Source organism: Terrapene carolina, unplaced genomic scaffold (assembly GCF_002925995.2).
Source record: "Terrapene carolina triunguis isolate 2854851 unplaced genomic scaffold, T_m_triunguis-2.0 Scaffold374, whole genome shotgun sequence".
In the NCBI taxonomy this organism is placed as follows: Eukaryota; Metazoa; Chordata; order Testudines; family Emydidae; genus Terrapene; species Terrapene triunguis.
In genome coordinates, this window is record NW_020664725.1 from 15,367,172 (window position 1) to 15,395,074 (window position 27,903).

Below are 27,903 nucleotides of genomic sequence, written 5' to 3' on the forward strand. Positions count from 1 at the left end.
TGAACAAGGCCTCTCTTGCTTTCCAGGCCTTCAAAAGATTCATGTGATACGTACAGGTATCCTGCCGTCATCCTGGCAGCCGGACCTTGTAATCTACTGGCCCGACCCGCCGGGTCACCTCGGAAGGCCCCTGCCATTTGGCTAGGAGCTTTGACTCTGCAGAGGGCAATAAGAGCAACACCCGATCCCCCGGGTCAAAACTCCACACCTTACTTCCTCTGTTATAGATCCGTTCTTGTGTCTTTTGGGCCCGCATCAGGTTCTCTCGGGCGAAAGCACTCAAGGCTCAGAGCCGCTCTTGGAGGTGTAACACATACTGGGTGGTCCCGAGGACTTGTGTCTCCTGCGCCTTCCAGTCTTCCCTCAGGAGGTCCAGGATTCCTCTGGGATGTCTGCCATACAAGAGTTCAAAGGGTGAGAACCCAGTCGATGCTTGGGGCACCTCCCTTATAGCGAATAGCAGGGCTGGCAATAGTGCATCCCAATGGCTGGGGTCCTCCTCCACGATTTTCCGCAACATGGACTTCAGGGTACTGTTAAAGCGCTCCACTAGACAGTCTGTGAGTGGTAAACTGACGCCCGGAGTGTCCATATATTCAGGAGGCAGCTCCAGGGACCACTGGGCGGCTGTAGCGACCCGCTCGAAAGTGACCAGGAACGCCTCGGGGTTGTCCCCTGGCCCCATCTTAGTGAGGCATATCGGCAGCCCCGCCAAAGTCTCTCCAGATCCCGCCCCTGTGGGCGTGGCGGCTGGGGCTCCCAGTGGGCGTAATAGAGTTGCCACTTGCTGGACCAGGCATTCTTGTTGTACTTGTTGCTGGGCAGCCAAGTCACGAAGGAGTTGCTGCTGCTGTTCCTGATGCTGGCTCGCCATCTGCTGCATCATGTGAGCCTGTTGCTGTCGCTGTTGGGCCGCCTGCTCTTGCTGACTCTCCAGCATCCACTTTAGAAGCTTCTCGGTATCCATCTTGGATGGCAGTGGGGCTCCCGTCGTCTAGATTCCTTCCCCTGGACCTTTCAGCTGGTCCCGGGCGTTGCCCACATTCTCCACCATGTGTGACGGTCTATGCCCCTTGGGTGCAGGGCAGCGCGGCCTAGCGGCCAGTCAATGGACCAGCCCTTGGGTGCAGGGCAGTATGGCCTAGCAGCCAGAGTTCAGTGGGGGTGGGGCGCCCACCAAGGGGTGTGGCTGCCTCTGTAACAGTAGCAACTTGCCACTAACTCAGCCGGGGGGGGGGGGGGGGGAGAGGGGTCCTACCAGTATCTGTGTTGGGGTCTCCCATGAGACTTCGGATTCTCCGTGGTCAGTTGGGCTGGTCGCCTCCTGTGGCTCCTATGAAGCAAAGATGCAGGACTTGATACATGATATGGTAGCTAACATTTCATTTTATGATAATTGGAAGATTTAAAAAAATAAATAAAAAAATACTTCTGGCAGAAGACTTTTGGAATAACAAATGGATGTCTTTCAAAGACTCCATCCTTAATTTTACAGACCTCAACCATTTTGGCTTGGCCTTTGGGAGTTTTTTTGTTTTTTTTTAAATTGGAGGCTATACAGTAGATACTCAGCAAAGTTGACATTTTACTACCAAGTGTTAGTACATCAATCAGAAAACCAATCCTCTGCAAATAGTAACTATTTGCTGTCTCCTTTTCCCTAGCAGATATACAGTACAACACTCAAGTTTAAAAAAAACTTACTGATCCATTGAATTTAATAAAAACATGCAAAGAATGAAATATCAATCATAATTTAACTCACTCTTTCCTTCTGTGTAGTGCTAGTTCTAGAAAGTTAAGCTGTTCACATTCTGAGTTAGCATGACCTGTTCTGCTCTCTGAATAAGTTATTGGGCATGATTTTCAGCACAGGTGCAGTGAATTTAATTAGAAGCTGAATGAGCTGCAGGGAAGATAGAAAACCACATCTTGCTTACAAACTTTGGATATGAGCCTAACCATACAATTTGCCAGAAAATATCAATTATTTTGTAAAGAAGAAAGAAGCGATTGGTTTTAGCTGAGTAAATATAAGTGTGTTCATCCTGTCACAGTTTCAGAACACTTGTTTAAAAAGTTTTGGTATGAAAAATAAGAAGGGGAAGTTTGGCAGGATGCAGGTGATTTTTTTTCTCTCTGCTAGTTCACCAATTTCTTTGAAGCACACATCATAATGGAAGTGTTGGGATAGCATCTGGGAAGCTAACTGCTGAAAAAGTGCAGACTCCCTTATTTCTTGTAGCACTGAAAACTAGCATTTGTGATCCTTGTGCAGTATACATTCTGGAAAAGTATTCTTTTAAACTGGTGTAGACATAGCTAAATTGACTTTTCTTGCTTGGATAACAGTTTCAATGTAAAAAATACAAGTTAGTTTAATAAATCATGTATTTTGTCTTAATGTTCTTTTTACTTAAAAATGCTAGCAGTAGTACCAGGCAATAAGATCTAGTGCTAAAATAGTCCTCATAAATTAGATTTTAATAGATGTGGTAATGTGACAATTTCATAATAAACACTCAAGGCCAGATTTTACTATGAAAAATATATTAGAATTCTTTACCTTTTCTATAATTTTTTTCACACACCACCTTCTATTTCACAATGAGATACTTCATGACTTGTAAGATCTGTGACTGCAACAGCAGAAAACTACCATATTAAAAACATATCCGTAAGACATCTTGGACATTTAGATATTGATTCTGTAGGATGCTAGTTGAAATTAGAAACGTAAAAATTAAAAGTACTGTCGGTATTTTATGCATATATCCATGAACTGCTTGTAAATCACCTGGATTTATGCACCAAGTGTGCTGAATAGGTGTTCTGATTTTAGAATGCCACGGCCATTAAATAGGACCTGGGTTTTCTGTTTTGTGGGAAATTCTGCAGTTTTGAGTTTGTTTTGAAACTTAACAAAACCAAACATTTTGAAATGATCAAACATAAAAACAGCCATACTGGGTCAGACCAAAGGTCCATCTAGCCCAGTATCCTGTCGTCCGACAGTGGCCAATGCCAGGTGCCCCAGAGGGAATGAACAGAACAGGTAATCATCAAGTGATCCATCCTCAGCTTCTGGCAAAAAATTTTGTAATTGACTTTTTAAACTTTTAATGTTTATTTAAAAATGCATTTCCTTCTGAAAAATTGTTTTGAAATAAATCAAATGTTTTCTTTAAAGAATTACTGCTCCCCCTGGAATTAAAAAAAAATGCAAACATTTCTAGTGGATGTAGGCTTTAAAAAGTTTATTTTTACAAAAAAGTGTGTTTTGGGACAAATTTGTTAGTAGTTTACTTTAACTTTGGGTTAAGATGTCTATTGACAAACGAGACAGACAAATTCAGCACTTTCCTCTCTGGAAAGCACTGAGAACCTTGAGAGCAGCTTTCAGCAAACATCTAAGTTTTTAGTTTCAAGAAATCAGTAAAAGCACAAGTTCATTAGGGGCCACAATCCACCTACAGTTGTAGTGAAGTTGGAGAAACTGCCACAAGAAGCTGTTATTTGGATTTACCAAACAGCATTTAAACACATTTATGAGAAAGGTACACATTTGTGTACCTAAGCTCCCGTTATTCAAACCAGCTTGAATATAACTTCTTGGTGCTGTGCTTGAAAACAAGATATATTTGCAATTAAGCACCAAATTACCAGCCATTGTTGGCATATCGGTGAATTCATTTTGTAAATTAAGGGTCATATTACTGCTGTCAAAAAAAAAAAAAAATGCTGTGCCCATCACTCCAGTGCCATGCTGTGATATTGCTTTGATGCAATGAGACAGCCCTAACCACAGGGGGGGAAAGCTTTATTTATTTAAAATAAAGCTTGCTTTTTCCATGGTGATATGTTACCTGATGGGAAATCCAAGCAGCACTATGTTTTTTTTTAAATTGAACACCCTAACGTGTGGCTCATACTTCACTCTGCCGCCTATGCTACAACCACAATGCTTCCTAACTGGCTACTTTAGGGCCTCAAGAATATTTCTGTGTGCTTCATGTGAGCAAACAAAGTTGGACTTACACATGAAATTAAAAATGGTTGGGGAGGGTTCAATGATTTGACAATGGGGCACAGACCCTTTCTCCTCTTGATTCTTCATTTGATTGCAGGTCAGGTTGGGAATGGCTTTCCCACCAGATGTCACTATCTAATGGCTGTTCCGTAACCCCTACATGAAATGACTTGGTGGGTTTTGGTCCACTTTCTAGTGGACAAGTCTTCGCATTATAAAAAACCATCCTCATTTGGCATTCTTGTTGGCAGCCTCAGGAGAGTCTGAAGTCCCCCCTCGCTCCTGGAGGTTGTTCCTACATGAAGGCTGATGCACATTTGCTGGGGGCAGTGCCTATACTGTACCTGTCCTGGACGCAGAGGAGTTCATTATCCAATTTCCAGCTTCAGCCAATTTGGCACTTTTCACCAGCACAAAATACAAATTTGAGCGGGAATGATTATTTTCCAGAGCAAATGGAAAGGAAATATGGGCCTGGGGATTAAGGGGCAACTGTGCTCACTTTGTTTCCGCCCACCTTTTGTCTGTCTTCCCTGTTTTGACTGTGAGATCTTTGGGGCAGGGATCTTCTATGTTTGCACAGTGCCCGGTGCAGTGGTGTCCAGGTACTATAATTAAGGCTGCAATTTAGTCATGGAGGTCACAGATTCCGTGACTTCCAAAGCCCTCCGTGATTTCAGCCAGCACCAGCTGGGAGCAGCAGGGTCCTTTGCTGCCTGCGGAGGCAGGGAGCTGCGGGGTACCCCTACTGCCCCAGGTGGTGGGACCCCCCCGCTGCTCCTGGATGCCGTGGGCAGCAGGGGGAATCCCAGGAGCTCCTGGCCGCCGCGGGCGGCAAGTGGGACCACCACTGCTCAGAGCCACCAGCAGAAGGGGACCCTGGAGCGCCCAACCTGTCTACAGCTGCCCAGGCGCCTCGTTTTGTCATGGATATTTGTAGTAAAAGTCAGAGACAGGACTTGGGCGTCCGTGAATTTTTCATTATTGCCCATGACCTGTCCGTGACTTTTACTACAACTATCTGTGACAAAATCTTAGCCTTAACGATAATCAGGTTTCTGATTGTCCCATTTATGTCACAGCGGCTCAGTCTATGAATTATTTTGTTGTTTATTTGTGTTTTAGGGGAGCCGAGGCTATTGATGATGCAGCTGCGTCAATGAGCAATATTAGAGGTCCCGGCCTTGAGGAAGTAAATGGAATTTACTTCTTTTAAATTATTTGTATTATCTTAGTGCCTAGGAGCCCCAGTCATGGACTAGAACCTGCAAACTAAACAGACCTCAGTGTAAAATACCCCCTGTAGAGGCGCGCCTGGAGCAGAATAAAAACTAAGCATCTGCCCTGGAGAGTTAGCAGCAGTGGAGCTATGGGACGTGTGGAGACTACAAGCCCCAGCATGCACTGCTGTTCGGAAGGGTGGAAATATTCCTTCCTGTGATGCCCGGGGGGGGGGGACTACATTTCCCAGCAGGCCCCGGGCCAGACCCAGTCACAGGACTGAGTGGGGAGATGGCGCATGGGCGTCTGGGAATGGTAGTCCCCAGGTTGACACTTTGCGGCCTGTCGCGATGCGTGCGTGGTTGCTGGGCTCCGCCGGGGGCCGGCTGCTGGCGGCACTGGGAGCCGGGGGCCGGGACGCAGCGGCCATGGCTGGGGGCAGCATGGGGCAGAGGATGGTCTGGGTGGATCTGGAGGTGAGGGGCAGGAGCACCCCCCGCTGGTGGGGGGGGGGACGCAGGTCGGCTGTGAGGGATGTTTTGCCGGGGGGAGGGGAAAGGGTCCCCCATGTCAGACAGGTGCCGGGGTCCCCCATGTCAGACAGGTGCCTGGGAAGGGTCCCCCATGTCAGACAGGTGCCGGGGGGGGGGGGGGGAGGGGGCCCCCAGGACAGACAGGTACCTGGGGGGGTGTCGCACTTGGAGGGAGGTGTGCAAGGGGAAAGCCAGGCTGGGTGTCAGGAGGAGATCCCTGCCCCTAGGGCCTGCCTAGGGGTGGCATTGCCTGGGGTGTTTAAGACTAGGCTGCACAGAGCGTAGGGAAACACACCTCTGAGACCAAGCCCTGGTCTGGGTCGGCTCCCTGCACTAACAGAGCCTTTCCCTCTCTTTGATCCTGCCAGGCTGTAGGTTGGCCTGCACTTTGCTGCCTCAGATGGCAGGGAAGCATCCGGTTCAGATTCAGGCCCTGGGGGTGCCAGCTGTCGAGCTCTCTTTTCTAGTTATGGCTGAGCAGTTCTGCTCTAAATTCACTCTCCAAGTATTTGCACAGCCCACTGAGAAGCTTTGGAAAATGTCCTTTCCTTTCTTAGTTTGGCAAACACTGATTATTTCCCTTCTACTGGTGATTGAAATCAGTGCAAAGCGTTTGTGAAAAAACCCAAACATTACAGCAGTGTTAGCCCAACTCTGGGATTAAAGTGTTGTTAAGACATACGTTCCCTGCAAAGTATAAAACATAGCTCTTCTCTCTTCTTACAATTGTTGCTTGTGCCTTTGCAGATGACCGGACTGGACATAGAGAAGGACCAGATCATTGAGATGGCTTGTCTCATAACTGATTCTGATTTAAACATTTTGGCTGAGGTAGGTTAGAGTTTGGAGTCAATGTGCACTGGCGTATGTCTGATTACTAGCTCCTGGTACTGTTACTTTGTTATACTTGAAGGTTCGTCTGCCCATTAGGTTAGAGTGGAATATTTTTATCTTTGATGTTTTGTGAACCATCTGGCTAACAAGCAGCCAGCGTGGTATGTGCCCTTTCATAAGTATAGTTTCCAGATGTGTGCAGCCTGTGGAATGGAATACGAGTCAAACAACAATTTATAGTACATGCTTTTGAGGGCTGTTTGGATTGTGGCTGTGTGTAAAATGTTAGTGGCAGTTATCCTGCATTCTTAACAACCTTGTTGACAGTGTAGTATGTCACTTTTTAGTACTGTAAGGTTTGCCAGCTGCTGACTCCAAAATGCCTGTTTTTAAGATGTGATTATAACCTGGAAGATGTCCCGTAAAATTGGCAGTATCTTACTGAACAGACCTGTGCTTCCTCTTTACACATTATGAGTCATATGTTCTTGCTTTAGTGACAAGAATAAGGTTTCACTACTACTTAGCGCTGCAAAATACACACAGTGCTGGGAGAGGCAACTGGATTCAGTTCTGACCCATGGTTCATCGCTTGTCAAATAAGTTCCAGTTACAGAATCCAATCAAATGATGCATGAGCCTGAAAGAACCTGACTTGATATTCACATTCCAGATTGAGTTATTGACTGTGGAAGAAAGAACACCACTGTGCCTTTTCATTTGTAAACTAAGAAAACTTGATGTTAGAAGCCATTGAGAGACCAACTGGAACCACATGTACTATCCATACAGAAACACTTGATAGTTTATACCAGGTCGGGGAGGCATTTCCCACCACATGGGTTTTAAGATAGCTGCCCATCTTGCTCTGCACAGCATTCTCGTAATTTCCTTAAAGCTAGAGGTGTCAACAGGAGGTAGACAGATTCCTCTGATAAGCTTTAGAATGATTTTTTTGTTAGGATTTGATTATATTACTATTTTTTTTCTCATTAACAGGGTCCCAACCTGATTATAAACCAGCCAGATGAGTTGCTGGATGGCATGTCAGAATGGTGTAAAGAGCATCATGGGAAGGTAAAGGTTCTAGAGCAGTAGTACTAGAATCACTGTTTCCTTGTAACTAGTAGCAACTTTATAATTCTTAATCTCAAAATTGTGTTAGGTGCTATATGAACACTTTAGAGACAGTTCCTGTTCTGAAGAGCTTACATTCTAAATGTAGATGACAAAAGGTGGGAGAAAGGAAATATCCCCCATTTTACAGATGGGGAACTGAGGCAGAGAGAGGTTGTGATTTGCCCAAGATCTCACAAAAAGTCCATGTCAGAACTGAAAATTGAATCCAGATGTTCTGAGATCCAATCCAGTGCCTTAACCACAAGACTAACTTGAAACAGACTATCCAAAGGGCCTTAACAACCTTGACTTGCAGCAACTTTGAACAGGCCTTGAAAATTTTACTAGACACCTTCTAGCTAGAGAAATAAACCTACCAACAATGGCTGATGTGAAAGATAGTGGTGGGCCACCAGGGGCTGCTGCTTGGGAAAGCTCTGAGCAGCAGTGTGAAACTGACATGACTCTTGCTAGTTCTACTGATGCTCACAGGGTTCTGGATTTAAGCAGCTATACTGACCAGCATCTTGTCTGGTTCACAATGCTATCATCTGTCCCTTAGCTAGGATTGAAGTGGATAAACACTGATGCACTTGGTAAAATGTTAAGACCTTCCAAAAGGTTAAATTTAAGCGTTAAGTTGTCATCTTTTTTAATGCTTCTGGGCATTAAATGTGCCATTAGTTGGTTATTGTTTCAGTTATTGATTTCTAGGTAACATTTGACTGCTACTTAAATATGCTAGAAGTATTTTTAAATAATGGTAAATATTTGATTGGTGATGGATGCCTCTTTCTTGCAGTCTGGCCTTACTAAGGCAGTGAAAGAAAGTACAATTTCATTGCAGCAAGCAGAGTATGAATTTCTGTCCTTTGTACGACAGCAAACACCACCCGGCCTCTGCCCTCTTGCAGGTAAAATGTTTTACTTATATTTTTAATACTAATAAAATCAATCCTCCTTTCGTTCCCAGTGGGGCTTTGAAAAGCCTGTTAATGCACAATGCAGGAGTGATTTCATCTCCTACCTGGAGATCTGCATGCAATCAAATTTCATTAATCAGGGGAAGTTCAGCATTAGGTATCATCCATTCTATAAATTGCCTGAAGCAAATATTACATATGGGTTTCTGAAAATCCCCATAGATCTGCAGGAAACTTAAATTCCTGTTACTAGTAATATTTCATTATTGGTGCGACTTAGTGTTGTTAGCCTTTTGTGAATGCAAAAGAAAAATAGGGAACTAACTGCTGATATGAATCCAATCAACCTCTAAGTGCTGCTATTCTGAATGTCCTGTTACTTAATGGTGACTCAGAATCCTGACTCACAGAGGTCAAAAGGATGACCTGAGAAAAATATATTAAACAAACAGTAAAGCTTATTTACCCTTAGTGGAAAACCTGGTTGTTTGTGTAATATTTTTACTTTTATTGAAATAATTATGTTTGTGACACAGAAATTGTAGAGTATCAGAGGGGTAGCTGTGTTAGTCTGGATCTGTAAAAAGCAACAGTCTCCCGTGGCACCTTTAAGACTAACAGATGTATTGGTGCATAAGCTTTCGTGGGTGAATGCCCACTTCGTCGGATGCATGGGACCGACGAAGTGGGCATTCACCCACGAAAGCTTACGCAGAAATTGTAGCGGAAGTAATTGAAGAATTCAATGCAGAGAGATTATATATTTAAACCACACAGAAGTGATCCCAGAATGGAAATCAGACAGAAACTTTTAAAGTCATATTTATTGGAACATGAGACTTATGACCTGACTGAAAACATTTAGAAGTCATATGTGATTTCCTCAGTCTGCATAGCCTACCTCTAGTTCAGATGTAATTCACTGTAGCTTTGTAAAGTCTTTGAAAGAAATATCTGTTTTGTCTTTTTCTAGGAAACTCTGTTCATGCAGATAAGAAGTTTCTTGACAAATATATGCCTCAGTTCATGAGGCACGTTCATTACAGGATAATTGATGTGAGCACGGTCAAAGAACTTTGCAGGTAAATACCATACAAAGTTAGTGTCAAAAGACCTAAGGAGCTCTATTATATTTTACTAATTTTCTTCTAAGACAAGAGAGGAGGACAGCAGGAAAAGAGCAGTGTGCAGCCATTTAGTTCTTTCAGATATTCCACTAGGATCAAACAGAAAAAGGACGAGGACCTACTTACTGAACTGCATGCAGAGTGGGGAGGTGTTTAGCTCTCACGTGGATTATATTATTTTGATGCTTATAACAGTAACTTTTCTGAATGACAGTGAAATTCAAATTTTTGCACTGAAGAGACATTTCCCATTGTAGCAAACCCAAAGAGACCTCTGACTATGTATTTAAGATGTATGGATTTAAAACTCAATTTCTTCCATATACAGGCGCTGGTATCCAGAAGACTTTGAATTTGCACCAAAGAAGGTGGCTTCTCACAGGTGAGACTTCCACTATTGCCTTTAATGTAGTACATTTGTCATATCTTTAAGCTACAGTACTCTCTTCTACTAGAATATGGAGCATACCAATTTCTTTGAAAACCTGACATGTTAGTTCTATTGGCAATCGCACTGGAAGTCTGTGTAATTCTATTCCTTGCCATATCCCTCTCTTTAAAGTCTGATTATGGCAAAAAAAGTTACTCTGTAAAAATACAGAAAACAGAAGTAATTTATTATCCATTAATGACTTGCTCAGTTTACTAAGCCAAGATATTTGTCCTGACAAATACATGTTCACAGCACTTACATACCACAGTGCTAAGCATCTCAGAAAAAACTAAGATAGAACATTAATAAGTTTTGTATTGAAGCAAAGCTGTTACCAGAGGACCAGTAGTGAAAGCAGAGGACTGGGAATTGGGAGATTGGGTTTGTGATGTATTGATGCCTGTTTCCCTATCTGTGAAGTGGGGTTAACCTTGATTTACTACCTAACTGTGTTCCAAGGCATAGTTAACATTGATAACTTGCTTTCAGATCCTCTGATGAAAGGTGCTGTGTAGTCGAAAGTATTAACACTTTCTCCTAGATCGTAAGCTTTTCAGGGCCAGCACCATGAATCTGATCCAAAGCCCTGTGGAGTCTATATGAGTTTTGCCATTGACTCGATAGGGGCAGGATTGGTCCCCATGTTTTTCCGAATACTGTGCCTAGCACAGCGAGGCCTCAGTTCTGACTTAGGCCTCTGGGTACTATTGTAATATAAAAATTTACTTTGTTTATTTCATAAATAAAGATCTGGAAAACAGAACTTGTCTGGCAGATTGCTGCTGCTATACAATGTGGAGCAATAAAGCTCTATCGGCTCAACAGGACTGATGGCAGTTTTAACTCATTCCCATTGGGAAATGAAGCAACTATGACTTAGCATAAATAAGAAGCCAACAGGAACAGTACTGAGATGCCTTCCCTCTGGGCGCATAACGACATTGGCAGATGGTCCCTTTTACATCAAAAGTTAAAATGAGCATAAGTTATTTTTACTGTTTAATTTTACTGCCTCTTGAAACCTCTCCTGTTTTAGGATAAGGGACAGTTCTTTCATGCAGGGATGGAGAAAAGTTGTTGCTAATTGCATGGGAATTTTTGGAAAAAGGAGTAACTGAATCTTCAAGTACCTCTTTCCCTACCTCTCTGATGCATGGGCTCTGTAAGATGGGCACATGAAGGCTCAGGGTTCAAAGGGAGCAGCCTGCATCATAGCCAGGCCTTTGCCTTCTAAAGCCTGGCGTATTGCAGAAGGTGATTCCCAGCCATTCCATCCTACCGCTAAAGATTGGTGTTTAAAACTGTTGTGCATTAAAATACAAAGATGGCTAGGGAGGTTATAGGTACATTTTGGTTACTGCTGATGCTTGCTGGATGCTGGCATGTTTTTGGCACAGTTTTAGGAAGCATTGGTTGGAATGAAACATCATCATCAAGTAAAGATTGGCTGATGGTGCCCTGATTTCAGGAAGCACTATCTTCTGGAATCTGGTATTTAGCCATGGCTTTATACTTAGATTTCAGAGTGACCGGAATCTTGGTCCTGATTTGATTTTTTGTTTGTTGGTTTTTACTAAATACTGTTCTTGACAACTGTCCTTTTCTAATAATTATTTGTATTATGGTACATTAGAGGCCCTACCTGAAGTCAGGGTCCATTTGTGCTAGGCACTGTACAAATACATAATGAAAGCGTCTCTGCCCCAAAGAGTTTACATAGACCAGACAAAGGGTGGGAGGAGAAACAGAGAAGTAAAGCAATTTGCTCAGGGTCTCACAGCAGCTAATTGGCCAAACCAGGAATAGAATCCGGGTCTCTTGAGTCCTTGTCCATTGTTAGGCATCTCAGACTAATACCGATACTTGTTTTAATAGCTGAAGTCGTGCAGTGATTTTAAAAAACAAAAGTGGGTAAACTAACCTTGTTGGTTTTCAGGCCAGGTAGTGTTAAATTCCATATTCATCAACATGGACATGTTCAACTCAGTTTACCTGCCTTTGCCCTCAACTACACTAGACTCATAGGACTGGAAGGGACCTCTAGAGGTTATCTAGTCCAGTCCTCTGAAGTCATGGAATCTATTGGCTTGCTAGAGCTTATGCCTTGCATAATAGCACAAACCAATAAGTAATGTGTTACTTCCTTGCATGCCTGTCCTGCTGAACTTTTATTGTTTCCTGTATTACTCAGTCTAGATAAGGTGGTTTTATTACTGACAGATTTGTGCACGATATATTTCTCAGTGTTCTACTATTTTTTTACAGTTTGGAATTTGTGAAATGCATCAGAATCCAAATTTAGCCTGAGTGTTTGTGCATTTTGAAACCTTCCTTAATTCTCTTGCAGAGCACTCGATGACATCAGGGAAAGCATCAAAGAACTTCAGTTCTACAGAAATAGCATCTTCAAGAGGAAAACAGATGAAAAGAAAAGAAAATTAATAGAAAATGGAGAAAGTGATAAAACTGTGAGCTGATCTTCCATCTCACAATGCCATCCCATAGTACCCACTGGATGTATCTCCTGTTGTTTTTCTGTTCACCAGTGTTTAAGGAAGAGGCTTCTTTCAGTTTCCTTGTTTCTTAACCATTAGGAAAGCAGCAGTAATTCAGACTTCTGTCTGCTTTAACATGTTTGAGCTGTGAATTTGCCATTTAAGTCTCAGCAGCTCCTTTGTTTTATGTACCAGATCACTTTTGCTCTTTGATACATCTCTTCATTTACTTCTAGATGCACTCTTTTGTTACAAAATAAAACCAGTCCTGCTGAAAGATTTTTTTTTACACCTTCTCTTTTCTTTTGCAGCAGCCTTGGTTATAAGACTTTGTATATAATGTTTATCTAAAAGATGAACCAGCCTCCCTCAGATTTTCAAAATGTTATGGGAAATATATTGCATCCTACAGCGGTCATATATGTGTGTACTTAACAAGAATTCCTCTGTAAAATACACAGTGCCATTTGAAGACAGACTGAACATGTGCATCACTTAATGTAGCCTGATGAGCAGTGGCCTTCTATGCTTGTGGTGTCAAAGGTATGATCAGCTTATCTCTTGACAGCTAATTCAAGTAACAAGCTCTTTTTAGTTCCATGGTGGACATTTATCCACTTTACAAAACTCTCACGCAGGCAGCGGTCTGTGCTCAAAGGATGCTAGGGAGGAGCTGCACAAAAAGCTGATTTGTGATCAAGCAGATGAAATTTCAATATAAAAAATGTAAAGGCTGCAGGCCAGGAATGAAGTGCATTGGCGTGATAAGCGGGTCAGCCTGTAATACTCACTTTAAAAGAATTTATGGTTAGAACATGACTGGTTTTCACAGGCTGTTCCTGTGGCTAGGAAACAGCTAAATGAGTCCATGGACTTCACTGCCCTTTGGATCAGGCTCTAGAAGAGGACGCTGCTGCCATTTAACTTGTCAACGTGACCACAAGTCCATGCTAACCCATAAATAAGCTAGGGTGTTATTTAACAGATGTATGTTTAACATACATTTGATTCCTAACTACATGACCTGGTGCGTGAACACTGGTTGTGGCATAGTCGATAGTCATATCCCAGAAATCAGGGACACCAATGTTTAGATACTGAAAAACATCCTTCATTGCCAGGTATTGGACATAGCCATAGTCCCCAAATAGCTCTGGATCTGTGTGCGTCTCGCTGGCACTTTCTGCTCTGATGATTAGTTTTAGGCTTCTAAAGAAGAGGTTAGGGCTTTGTGGACTTTAAGCACTCTTCTAATGAAAGGATCTGAAGTACTGGCCCAGAGCTATGACAGTCCCCTGCCAGTTTGTCAATTTCATGAGCAACATATTTATTTTTTTAACTGCTTACTCATGGGCTCTGAGTGTGGGATGTCAATGTTTTTTCCATTGAACTTGACTGTTTCAATCCATATCCACACCAAAGCTTCCCCGTTCCATGGAGACCAAAATATTTAAGTGCTGATGGAGAAAAAGAAACAAAGACTATCTTTAAATTATTAAAGAAAATAAATAACGGCAGCTTTCACTCCATGGAGGAATGTACCAAATTAGAGTCTCTGTACTCTCCTAACTAACTATGTTCTTTCTAGCGTTGGTGGTTTTGTTTCATGGGCTGGTGCAAACTCTTCCTTCGGTTTCAATTTGCAAATTCTTACTTTGCCTCCAAATTTTGCTTTGAGTTCCATATCTGTATTATGGTAGCTCCCAATCAAGATCAAGCCCTGCTATACTAGACACATACTCAATAAATGAAACTTATTTGAAACCACAAGGTCACAGACTCAAGTTGACATATGCCTTGTTCATTCTCGGTTTACTCAAGGTGAGCAACTTTTAACAAAATTTTGAGCGGGCCTGGTCTGATTTCAAGTTTCTCTTGAAATTCCTAAGCAGATGCGTTTGTCATGCTTTTGCGTTGTCTACTGAACAAGTCACATAACTTTACTGATACATAAATGTACATTAAGTATGGTAAAATTGATCACCTCAAATAAGTAGTTAAAATTATTAATGGAAAGTAAAATAAATATTCCCTAGCCAAGTGTTTTGCTATTGAAAGGAAATGTAAACAGGGTAAAACAAAAGCTACCGCTTACTAGAAAGCAGAAGCCTAACAAATGCAATGCTATTAGACAAGGAAAAGAGCCACTGCTATATCTTTGATTCTAAGAAAACAGAGCTTGATATCATTTAACCTAATAGGGAAAACCTACTGTTTGCTGTCTTTGTGAAATACTCAATCCACTGACACTGTTGAATCTCCCATCAGGTAAATCAATTTTTCTCTTCAAACAAGTATTAATTTGAGCCATAGTTGTGAAGTTAGATATGTTGCAGAAAGCAGGCTTCCACCTGTTTTGCCTGATAAAGCCACTGGGGAAAGAGATCGCCTTCTAATCTTGCATTTTTCATTTAATAATATCTTGCTGACTGACAAAATGAGTGACAAATGTCAGCAGGTCATGTCTATGGTTGAAAATAGGCATTAATAAGAATTTTAGTGGCAGTACAATCCCTAGCACCGTCTCATGTCTACACGGAAGTCTTACAAATGAGAAAACCCCATGAAGTTGTAGATATTAAATTAGCCACCGGAGGGAGACCCATACAATGTGTGACTGTAACAAAAATACATTAGTTAAAAACAGTTGATTCAAGCATTTATGTAAAGGTTACAGCATGTACATTCACGTAGATCATACTATAACTCAGCATTTGTGCCAAGGTTCATGAGATGGAACCGTCAGAGCAGGGGAGTGGAAGTCAGGACTCCCAGATCCTATTTGCAGTTACTGATTTGTTGATAAGTCGCTTTCGGACAACACTTTGAATGGCTAAAATGAGGCAACCTTCCTGCAGAAAATGTGGCTTGGTTTCAAGAGCTGCTGAGCACACATAGGGACTGGAATCAGAGCCCCTGAAAAATCAAACCACTTATTTAGGTGACTAACTTGAGGCACTTAAAAGTTTGCAAATTTTGGCCTTAACCTCTCTCTGTCAATCTGTTGCCACATTTGCAAAATGAGCATTAACCCATCACACAAGGCTTAATGTTTGTAAAGAGCGCTAGAGAAGTGTAAAGTTACTGATCAGTGGTTATTCTACTGCTTGTGTGAAATACAGCGGGTGGGGGCGTTTCACTGGTGTGCAGGATTCCTAGAATAATAGCAGTTAAAGACAGACAAGATCTCGCTCTTTGTAGGAATTTGTAACTTGCTCATTTCCAGATTATCCAGGCACTATCTGACCTGTTAGGACATGCAGGCTAGCCAGATTGCTGGTCACGTGCAGAGTAGGAAGCTGAGAGTGGCTTACTGTGGTCCCTTATCTACATGCACGTTTCCACTTGCACGCTTAGATTTCCCACCCCCTTTTTCAATTCCATTTATTGCATGTGACTTTGCCATTACTCCTGGCATGTGCAAATGGATGGCTTAGGCCCTGAACCTCCAAAAATTTATGCACATGCTTAACAGACGTCAAAGGGATTATTTATTGACTAAAGGATTTTTTTGTTTTAAGGATCAAGCCCTTAGAAAGCAGTAGGTTCACTACTCTAACGGATAACTACAAAAAACAAAACAAAAACCCTATATGGGCAACATATGGTAATATTTATTTGATAATTTAAGCACTGGTTAAGTTGAGTATTTGTTTAATTTACTCAAACCCTCAGGAATCAAAATAATGCATCTTCCTCCTTTAATTTGATCGTTTGGGGGTTCGTATAGTCATTGGCTCTAGGAAGTTGCTATGCACTTAGTAAGGAAAGACTAAATTGTGAAAAGAAGAAGAAAAACTGTTCCCAGAAAACTGTTGTAATGTTAATCGATGACTATGACTAAAAGTTGCCTTATACAGACTGGGCTAGTGGCATCGTAACCCTTAGCATATGTTATGATCTGTCTCTGGAAGGTCTGTCGTTAACAAGACAAGCCGCTTAGTGAGTTAAAGGGATGGTCACACCTAAACTCTGAAGGAATTGCACCATCAAATTATTTGTATTAACTCTTAGTACTCATATCAATCAGCCCCACAGAGACATCCAACTGACCCACGCACCCTTTTCTCAGGTTTGGCTCAATGTTCAGCAGACTGCCTTGTGGCAAGTAGACTGGCTGCTTGAATCGAGATGGGACATTGTCTGCAGGGACCTGGAGCCTCTACCAGCCATGCCTCAGTATAAGGGTGACCAGATGTCCTGGGACAGTGCCGATATTTGGGGCTTCGTCTTATATAGGTGCCTATTACCGCCCACCCCCGTCCCGGTTTTTCATGCTTGATGTCTGGTCACCCTACTCAGTACAGAAGATGGAGATGGCTGCAAGTTGATCCATTTCATACAGAACAAGTCTTTAGGCTCTTAGCATGACAACAGTGCAGCAGTTGATTGGCAGAGTCTTGCCTGATGCCTGTCCTACAACATGGTTAATTTGAGGGAGGGTCATGTTCCACCTTGATTCCCCTGACTGTACTCTGGCACTGCAATATACACCCCCAAATATGCACCAACACCGTAAGCCGACAGCTCACTCATCCATTTATTGCATTTGCTGTACAGTGTTTAGAGTTGTTCCTGTAAAACATTCCATGAAAGCAAAGCTGCACATGTTACCACATGACCTCAGTTTGTTTGGAGTGCAGCATCCCTGGGCCATTAGGGAACTGTTTCTCTTCCTTTCCAAATCCATTAAACAATAGAAGTGAAATAAGGACAAGCGTTAAGGGCTGGAAAGCATGCTGCTACTTGAACTTCTTGTCCAGAGCTTTGTTAGTCAATTTGGCAGCATAAACAGCACTAAAGACCAAACAGATTCTGTTAGTGGCATACCACTAGCTGCTAATATTTGAGACAACTCAGAGGAAGCGGGGGGTGCCCAGCCGTTACAGTCTGGGATACAGGAGACCCACCTTCGAGTTCACCACAGATTTTCCATGCAACCTTGGCCAAATCATTTAGTCTCTGTTCCTCAGTTCCCCATCTGTAAACAAGGACACTAGCACTTCCCTTTCCTCTTGGGTGTGGTGAGGATAAATACGGTACATATGTTTAGAATGGCAATATTTCAGGTTTTCAGAGCAACAGAGGGGAATTAACCTACTTTGTTCGGGGTTGGATCCATTGTGGCTCTTTATTCACTACTATAGAAAGGCTCTGAGGATGCTGGCTTACACATTTTCACCAATCTCCTCTCTTTCAAAGGCTACCACTAAAGCAAGAAAGAGAAGATAATAACCACTAATTCTTCCAGCCAGTCTGAATCTTAGAACTGGTGAAGACATTTGCTTAACAGAAGCTGGGGGGGGGGACGACCCAGTGTACTAGAGTGATATCTTTAATCTGATTCTTTTTGGAATGAGTAAATTATTGTGTCATTGCTAGAAAGATAGCAAAGATTTTTGAAATCGTGATGATTTTTAATTGTGTGGGGGTTTTTTGTTTTTTTTTTACACAAATTTCAAACTTTTCCATATTTTTTGATTAACTTTCAAAGTATCAACTTTTGGGGGGGAAAGATTATTTTTGGGGGGCTGGAGGGGATTGGTGAAATTTCCCTTTGTCCTCCCAACCAGCTCTAATCAAGTGCTTTGTTCTCAAGTTATAGCCTGTTTTTCATTTTAGATAAATATCAGCTAACACGTACATTAAACACACATTGATTTGGTTCCCAACCACATGATCTGGTGGGTGAATTTTGTGGCATATGCTATAGTCATAGACCAGGCATCAATGATACCCACTTTAAGACCCTGAAAAATGTCCGTCATTGCCATATATTGGACATATTCATGAATGTCACTGAATTGCTCCATGTCTATGTGCATCTCCCTGGTATTTTCTGCTTTGATGATTACTTTTGTGTCTAGGCATCTAAGTAAAAGGCGTGGGATGGCTTTGTGAACATCGATCACCCTCCTGATGAAAGCATCAATACGGCAGGGGCTAAAGTGCAGGCCCAGTGTTATGGCCCTGTCTTTCTGTCCCACTAGCCTGTTGATTTCATGTGTGATGTAGTCATCTTTTTATGAGAAAGACACACAAAGGGGTGCCCATGAATCTCTCACTGAATTTGAATGTTCCTCTCCTTATCTATTGCCACATGGGTTTTGAACCATCCATTCCTGTGGTGCTCAAAGACCTTCAGAGAGCTAACAAAGGAGAAATGGGTGGAACTTTAAACCACTGATTTTGTCACCATTTCCCTCATTTTAAAGAATGGATTCAACTATTCACAGTGGGTGAAATTCACCCCTTGTGCAGAGGGCCAGCTTAAGGCTTGTATGCACCACTTAAACACAACTTTATTTGGGCATAATCTTTCGTAGGTAAAAAACCTCACTTCTTCAGATGCATATGAAGAAGTGAGGTTTTTTACCTACGAAAGATTATGCCCAAATAAATCTGTTAGTCTTTAAGGTGCCACCAGACAACTTCTTGTTTTTGTGGATACAGACTAACACGGCTACCCCCTGATACTTAAATACAAAACTCCCATTGATTCCAAGGGGCCAGAATTTCACCTACCGGGAGGGGTTGGCCTCTCTGTGCAGACCTCAAACAGAATTTCCTTAAACCTTGGATGGGTAAAGAGTAGAATTCTATTATTAATTATTATTATTATTATTAATAATAATAATCATGTTTTACGGCAGTGCCTAAGAGCCAGCAAAGAACAAGATCCCATTGTGCTGTACAGACACAGAATCACAGACAGTCCCTGTAGGGTGTTTGTGTGTCTGTGATCTATCATGCACATGGGTCTAGAGAAGTGTGGCCCCACCTGTGCCCCATTTTACCACTTCTTCCCCCACCCTCCAATACAGCAGTCTCAGCTTTGGCTGGTTGTGAAGCTGCTCCTACCAGCTGGAATCTCCAGCTGACACTGTTTCAGACCTGCACTGCAGTACTTCCCTATTTTTCCATCTAGCATTCTATTGTGCTGCAGCACTGCAAGAGATCCCCCTTCTGGCTTCCCTTTCCACTTTGAACATTGATTCTCCTAGTCATTAAATGTCATGAACTGTATCTAGAATTTACTACCAATTGATCATCCTTAATTTAAGGCAAGCTACAAAGCAACGGAATGGAATAATGTAGCCTCCAAGTACTTCATGTAAGGGCAAATAGTTTAAAAAACTCATCAATACCAGTTAGAAAGACCCCCACAAATTTCAGTGGGTGAAAGGAGAGGCCAAAGAGACCGGAATGCTACTAAAATTCTACCATGTGTTTTGAAATTAACATCTAGGAAGAATGTACTCATCATGCCTTCAAATCCCTCCTTAAAACTCTCTTTTGCTGTGATGCCTACAAAAAACTTAACAACCTCTAGGCTACCGGTGTGCTGAGATCACTGCCCTCCCATGTATGACCTGTTTACTTGGGCTTCCCCACCACTCAGTCTCTATCCACCCATTGTTTCTTAGATTGTAAGCTCTTTTGGGGGAGGAACTGCCTCTGTGTGCGTGTTTGCACAGAACCTAGAGTCACAGTTCAGGGCAACTTGGTACAGCAAGAGCATCCACTCTCAGGCTTCCTGCTGTTGCTTCTCTTGCGTGGAGACCCACTTTTCTCCCTTCTGATCAGGATGCATCCAGGCTGAACAGTTCCCTGCCTTCACTGGATTATTCTCAGCAACAGACTCTGCTTAAGGAGGCCTACTTCCCTTCCCTTCCGAGACTAACAGAGTAATCACCCATATTATAAGGTACCACACAGCACTTCCCATGCAAGCCTATTTTATTCTTAAGGTAAAAGCACTACAGAGAAAACATAAAAACAATGAAAGAACACAGTACATGCTTGCTTATAAGTTTACTAGAGCTCACCCAACTCTAACCTGGGCTCTGGCAGGAGCAGTCCTAAGCTCCACTCCTGATCTTTGTGCTAGAACACTGTTGGATTGGGTCAGAAAAGTGACCTTATAAAAATGGTTGTGCCTTTTTCAGCACAACTGTGCCATGCGTCTCTTATGTTACTGACCAAAACAAGCTTTTACTAGCATTATCAAGCTCTGCACTACCTTTCACATCATCAGAGCTGTCAGCTAAGTTCTAATTGAAGAATCTATCACTGGTGATGAGCAAGGTAGCTTTGCAAATCCCAGGCTCAGCTCACAGAGCTGGTCAGAAAAAAATTTTTTTTTTGACGTGTGAACAGAGTAAATATTATGTGAAAATCACTGAAAGAAAATATATGTGGAGCCCCATCCTGTCATTTTTCAGAGGAAATCAGCACTTTAGAGTGTTGCAACATGCACTATTGTAACACGAGGTGCTGACTTGAGACTCCTGGAATTACAAGAACAGGGAAAGATGGTCAACCTTAACTTCCCATGCAGAACAAAAACCTGTCACTTATATGCTAATGCTGCGTAAGCAGCATACGTTTTACATATTGGACTTTTATGAGATCATGTATTGACTTACATGAATTAATCTAAAAATGGCTTTTCACATATCACTGTCCTCATGCATATATATAACTGTGATTTGCTAAGTACAGGAAGCAAAAGTCAGATTATTTCTATCTGGGTGATAGTCTTCATTTTAATGAGACATCTGGGATTAGTCCCCTGCATGCACAATTCCCATTAACATTTATACAGACACTGACTGGACAGCCGGTGCTACTACTAGGAAATCTACATCAGACCAGAATTTGGGGTCTAAGTAGTTTTGTTCAATATAGACCATGCTAAGTGGCTGTTATGAAGCATTTCGTTTCTGAAGGTAGCTGGAATGACTCTTCTGAGTTCCCTAACCCAACAAAATCTGTCCGCCACAAGTCATGTCTTTTCAATCCATCAGACAAACCTTACGGTCCAAATCAGCCACCCTTTGCAGGCAATACAGCTTCAAAAACTATCTGAAGAGCTGGGAAACAGTGGTAAGTCTCTAGCCCTTCAGTTCTTCCTCTAAATCTGCCACACATGACGAGGAGGCGGTGTGTGCAGTGTTCGAGGCAGTCTTCTGTAGCTGCTTCCTGCGCTGAAGAGGCAAATCTGGAAAGGAAATCTCCCACGAGACTGATGTTCTGCTGCAAAGAGTGGAAAAAAGTCAAGCACAAATTCTCCTAATTGGTCAGCTTTGCAGGATTAGTGGGGGTCTAAGCATCACTGAAGTCTGGTCTCTGTGTAAAAAGATCCACTGATACGCAGGTTTACTGGAATAACAGGGATATGGTTCAGGAGCAACCTATATTGGAGCTACTTTGTGGGAACTAAGGCCTGGAAGAACAAGGGATGAGACTGAGATACACTTTCAGAGCTACCTTAGGAAGGACCCAGGCCTGGAATTAGAAAGCTGAGGTCAGGATTGAGGTGCTCTGGCTAAGTAAGGTGGCTTTCACATCAGCTGCTTACTTGATACATAGCCCTAGGCAGTGCCATCACTCAGTCCTTCATTTTAATGAGCCTCCTAGTCACATAATGAGCTTTGACAAAGAGCCCGGCTTCTCCTACCAGAGAATCGGAGTAAATGGTTCCATTGCCCACTCTCCTGGAGGGGATATAACTGAATCCATCTTAATGGACCAAAAGCTGCTCTCATCCAATCTACATTTACTCTAGTGTCATCTTATTGGTTCCAGTGGAGTTCCCCCGGGGCTACACTAGTGTAACTGAGATCAGAATCAGCCAGAATGAGTTTTTGCTTCCTTTAACCCTGCATGAAGGGAAATCTGGGGTCAATGCATTTCACTCGCCCCTTAGCATAGTAAATTCCTCAGAGCAGGGGCTCATCTTTTGCACTTCTCTGTAAAGGGCCAGGCAAGCCTTTTATGGTAGCATCCAGAGGCCCCAATTTGGAGCAGGCCCCCATTTTTCTGGGTACCGTACAAATATATAAGACAATGTCTGCCTCAAAGAGCTTATGGTCTCAATGAGGTCAAGCCATGGATCAGGGAGTGCCATGGCAAGAGGGCTGGTTAAAAACAAGGGTGCATAGATTAGCCGGCTTTACTTTTTATTCTTCCTTCTTTGATTTCTGTATGAATTGAGCAGGCGATTTTAAATGACTCTCCAACAAGCCACACCTCACTGGCATCATTAGGCAGTTTAACTACAGGGAATATGGTAGAGCTAGAGCTACTGCAATAGTTCCTTTAGAAACAAACTAATATTTGGCTTTTTACTCCATGTTCCTTCAAGTGTTTCTCAGGCGATTTTCCTTTTTTGGCCATTGAAAGCAGCAGGACTCCTGAGAAACTCCCCTCCTAGTTCTGTATTCATGTCTCTTCTATGTATATTTGGGGAACAATCATGGCTGGAGGGAGGGAGGGAGAATCTTGTGTTAAATCTCTCAAGAGCCTCACAGTAGTCCTAGGCCATAGAAGAGTTGGATAATATTCCTTTAAATAGTTTGTGAGTCCTCTAGTGCCACTCCCCGTGTCCTAGGTTTTAGAAACCAGGCAAAGCACCAGCGTGTTTATGTGGGTAGGCCTCAGTAGCTTGCATGTATTAAGTAAATGTGGTGATTTGGAATCCCTGTGTTTCCCTGCAGTTTCTACCTATTATTCTACATAAAGAGCAAAAGATGCACAAGTTCTAATCCTGAAAGTTGGTCTACACCCATGAGGCACCTTGCAGGATGAAGCAGGACCTGAAATGCCTCTTATCTGAAGGAGCAAGCTAGAATGCTTTCATTTTTTCCCCCTACCACACACCCTAACTTGTTAGGCTGGTTAAAGAGCGAGAGAGAGGCTGCAGACTTCTTTATCCTAACATTTAACAGCCCTTAACTCCAGCTGTTCTTTCATGCCTGGCTCCCTTTCTTTAACTGGTGCCATTTTTCTATTGCAAGAACTGTGTTCATTTTACCTCCCCCCCAACAAAAACTGTGTGTGTGGAAGGCAGTCTATTTATAGACTAATTCCCCTCCCAAAGCAGTGGGTCTATCAGAAGGGGGCAGGGCAGGGCTAGGCTAGGCTATATAGTTCTGGCCATGTTAGCCAGTCCAGATTAGATCAGGGAAAGAAGGCTTGGGTTACTTATTCCAGGTTGTCTGAGGGCTGATTGAAATACTATACCTTTGCAGGTATTGTGAGTCTGGTGAGCTACAGGAGCCCTTTCCCCAGCTCTTAAAAATTCAGGAGGGTGCAGGGGAAGGTATGACTCCCCCACAACTCAGTGAGCTGAGCAGACCCTGAAGAAGCTGCTCCTAAGGGGGAAAACCTACCTTCTTGGGAGCACAGCCAGCAATCCAGTGAGACTGCTTCCTTCCTTAGGACCAAGGATACTGCTGGGCTGGGCATAGGAACAGGTGCCCCTCAGAGTGGCTGTGATTGGGGTTGAAAAGCTAGCAGAGAGCAGGTATCTGAGAGGCTGCTGTGCAGTGAGGTAGAGTAGCAGTGGGAGTAGGGATGCAAGACAGCTCCTCCATGTGGGTGCTCGGAGGAAACAACCCAGCACCTGCAGGGGAGCAGTGTAGGCTGAGGAGTGGCATAGACATACATGTACTAGAGAAACTATCACAGCTCAGGTGAGGAAGAGCTGAGTGCAAAAGGAACCCTGCTTAACACTATGGGGTGGCCGGATGAAAATGGGGAAGGGTTCTTATGACTAGGGGCAGCAGGCGGAATCTGAGGGGACAGTAGATGTGACGGTTCTGTAGCCATCAAACTGCAGCCGAAGGATTGTCTGGATGAGCCAGTCTGGTGTCCATTAAAGAGAGAGGAGCTCTGAACCAGCCATTCAGTTGCTGCGTGGGGCACCTGCACTTGACATTCCCCTCTGTAGTTCAGGGCACCCACAGATGTTGCCTTTCTGGGGCTGACCTGTGTCTCTCTCCCTTCTGAGCAGACGATTCCCAGGCTGTAAAGGTCCCTGCCTTCACTACGTATTTCCCTACAAAGACAGTCTGCCTAAACAGGCCTGCTTGCTTTCTCTTCAGAGACTGAGCACCGAGGGATTGCTGCAGATATAAGTTACCACACAGCTCTTTCTAAGCAAGCCTACTTTATAATGCTTTTCACCTTCAGAATAGAGAAAACACTACATGCACGCTAATACTCCTACCAGAGTGCAGCCCAGCTCAGACATGGGTTCTGGCAGGATAAAACCTTCAACAGCCCCCTCCACCCTAGGGGTTTCTTTGTGGTAACAAGTTCATCACAGTTTCAGCTCAGAACAAGCAGCCAGTCTGAGGCCTCAGTGCGCCCAGGCCTTCCAATTCTGCCCTAAGGATTGGGGCCCTCCACGGATCAGCAGTCTTGTCCATTTGCTGGATCAGGAAGAGGGCCCTGAGCCAGTCTAAACACAGGTTATTTATCCAAGAGTATCTGCTGGAGAATCCAGGTTGAACTAGTATATGCATCTCTCTCCAGGAAGTGGCCTCAGAGGCTGATAATGGTTTATTAGCATCCCCCGTCCCTGCTGGAGAAGGTACATACAATGCCCCAACCCCACACACATTTTGACTACAATATACCCCAAAGGTATTAATCCTAATTTGATACATTTAGATTTAGATGCCTAAGTACCTTTAAATCTGGCCCCAAGGCACTGTTGAAAATGGGATTTAGGCTCCTAAATCAGCTGAGGGCTCTTTTGAACATTGTACTCACTGTGGCCCAGTTACTGGCTTTAAGGTTCACAAATAGTTTCTCAGCCTTGATGAAGGGACATTGTGTGATCTCAGGAACCAGAAGAGAATGCAAATAGCCTGACCACATGAGCTCTTCAGCAGGATTTCCAGAACAAAATGTTTTCAAACTTTGAATAAGTTTTCAATATCTGAACTGGCTCTCAAAACCCTTTGAGGTTTCCCCCATCAGTATCTCCTGCACTGTTAAAAGCCTCATTCCCACAGAATCTAAAACAGGATCTCCTAGCCCCACTCAGACATTACCTACGGCCTCCATTTGCAAAGGGTTTCAAAGGATTAGCTGCACTGATCTCACCAACTCCTAAACCCTCTCCAAGCCTTTGAAAATGCAGTGAATTATTTTCTAATATAAATACCTGTTAGAGGCCCTTTTTCAAGACGCTGAGATATGAATCTGGCTTTTTGCTGTCTTCAGGTAGGTAAAAGCCTTACAAGGCACATTGTGAGGTTTAATATAGTAGAATGCCTCTGGATCTCTTTGGTCTAGCCATTGACATAATTCAGCCTTTGTAGTTAGATTAAGACCACATTCAGTGTGAACAGCCAATGTTCCAGCGGCAATCAGGACCACGAAAGGTATTTTTTTCATACCCTTTCTTCCATGCTCTCTGCAGGACAGAAATTGTCCTTTACTGGGGGTGGATGAGCAAGAGGGAAACTGCAACTCTGCCCTCCCAAAATCAAGTGAAATTAACCAATTGTTATAATCGTCAATGTGTTCAGACACTCCGGCCTGGAGTTTAAAGAAATATATTCTTGCTCTCAACAAATCTGCTCCATATTCCTTCCTTTTGCCTAAGCAATCATACAGATTAAGTCAATAGTTAAGAGGTTTCCAACGCAGTAGGTGGTGATGTGGTTTAATACAACAGCCATGCTCTGTTTAGCATGTCAGGGAAAGAGATATGAGATATTAGCCCATCCATTTTCTTGAGGACATCCTTTAGTTCCTGTTTTGTTTCCATCGGTCAGATTGCGGACTGCAATGCACAATACTTCCATGGCCAGCTCAGATTCCCATTGGACTTGATGCCAAAAACCTCTATTAACTTCAATGGCAGCAAGATTTATTGCCAAGCTTCTCTGTGACATTACTACTTCTCATAACACAAGAACTAGGGGGTCACCAAATGAAATTAATAGGCAGCAGGTTTAAAACAAATAAAAGGAAGTATTTCTTCACACAATGCACAGTCAACCTGTGGAACTCCTTGCCAGAGGATGTTGTGAAGGCCAAGACCATAACAGGGTTCAAAAAAGAACTAGATAAATTAATGGAGGATAGGTCCATCAATGGCTATTAGCCAGGATGGGCAGGAATGGTGTCCCTAGCCTCTGTTTGCCAGAAGCTGGGAATGGGCGACAGGGGATGGATCACTTGATGATTATCTGTTCTGTTCATTCCCTCTGGGGCACCTGGCATTGGCCACTGTGGGAAGACAGGATACTGGGCTAGATGGACCTTTGGTCTGACCCAGTAGAGCCATTCTTATGTTCTTCTTATGTTGCATGTTGACCTCTAAAGTTGGTAAGCTCAGGTGTGCAACAAGAAAAATAATTAGAATGAGAAATTATATTTGGAGGTCTCAAGGCCAGAAGGTGCCATGCTGATTATCTAGTCTGACCTCCTGGATAGTCCAGGCGAGAGTCCTTCATTCAGTGATTCCTGCAGTGGAGGGAATTTCTCCTTCTGCTCCAGCAGTAAATACTGCTGAGCCCAATAACTTGTGGTTGAACTAGAACATCTCTCTTAGGAAGATGTGCGGTATCTATTTAAAGACTCCAAATGATGGTGACTTTACTACTTCCCTGGATAAGTTGTTTCTGGGTTTAATTACTCTCACTTTTATCTTTTCCAATTTGATTTTTTCTAATTTAATCTTCCAGTTCCAGGATCTTGCTACACCATTGTCTTCTAGCTTAAAGACCCCCTTCATATCAGATATGTTCTCCCTGTTTAGGCGCTTCTAAACTGTGTGATCAGTTCACCTTGCTAAAAAAAAGAATAAATGCGATGGAGTCCTCATTGCTTTTATGAGCTATGCACCTATTTATTCTTTCCTGAAAAATAGTAATGGTTTTAAATCAACATCACCAAAAGGAATCACTGGAATTAATTAAGCCATAGGTTCTCACCACTGAGGTTCCACTGTGAGGTAATTGACCACAATGCAAGTTATTTATCATGTACTGAAGATGAAGGCACATAAAGCCTTCAAGCTCACTTATCTCTCGGAGAAATGACCTGCATAGGGATTGTTGTGATCACAGCACATCATTAAAATGATTAAGCCAGTGTAAATATTTTGAAGTGCTAAAAACGTTTTCATGGTGTGCAAATATCCTGCCGAGTAACATGAGGGGCAATCAAAGCTAAACCCTGACTGGTTCTTGTGAGCTTCTGACACATAGTACTTTGACTGTGGGATATCTCACCTTAGGCATGGGTGGAACACCAGGGAACACCCTGGTGCTACAGTGGGCAGTGTTGAGGGTGTTCTTACTTCTGTGCTAGTCCTGACTCAATAACACAGGGTGGTACAGGGGCACTGTCCTATGAGGAATTCACACGGCATGTAAAAC

At 42.9% G+C, this 27,903-nt stretch overlaps 2 protein-coding genes and 1 pseudogene across 2 annotated transcripts; 1 reads left to right on the plus strand and 2 right to left on the minus strand.

Annotated features, from left to right (window-relative positions):
* The first annotated feature begins 5,601 nt into the window (after window positions 1-5,601).
* REXO2 (RNA exonuclease 2) lies at window positions 5,602-13,004 on the plus strand. The gene is made up of 7 exons (XM_024216387.2): window positions 5,602-5,727; window positions 6,532-6,615; window positions 7,618-7,695; window positions 8,540-8,651; window positions 9,634-9,742; window positions 10,116-10,169; window positions 12,568-13,004. The coding sequence occupies exons 1-7, from the start codon at window positions 5,602-5,604 to the stop codon at window positions 12,695-12,697; spliced, it is 693 nt and encodes a 230-aa protein (XP_024072155.2). The 3' UTR covers window positions 12,698-13,004.
* Window positions 13,005-13,689: 685 nt separating this feature from the next.
* LOC112118198 lies at window positions 13,690-15,001 on the minus strand (annotated as a pseudogene).
* A 3,327-nt stretch (window positions 15,002-18,328) lies between these two features.
* Window positions 18,329-26,196, minus strand: LOC112118197 (NXPE family member 2). The gene is given in 7 exon segments (XM_024216405.2): window positions 18,329-18,408; window positions 18,411-18,749; window positions 18,752-18,864; window positions 25,701-25,885; window positions 25,887-26,017; window positions 26,020-26,139; window positions 26,142-26,196. Coding segments are annotated over 7 exon segments (1,023 nt in total).
* Window positions 26,197-27,903: the final 1,707 nt, after the last annotated feature.

Bases quoted from the DNA above. Each gene is read 5' to 3' on its own strand.
- REXO2 (XM_024216387.2), top strand. From the start codon at position 5,602: ATGCGTGCGTGGTTGCTGGGCTCCGCCGGGGGCCGGCTGCTGGCGGCA. The intron at 8,652-9,633 runs GTAAAATGTTTT...GTCTTTTTCTAG, and splicing joins CGGCCTCTGCCCTCTTGCAG to GAAACTCTGTTCATGCAGAT. The intron at 9,743-10,115 runs GTAAATACCATA...TTCCATATACAG, and splicing joins ACGGTCAAAGAACTTTGCAG to GCGCTGGTATCCAGAAGACT.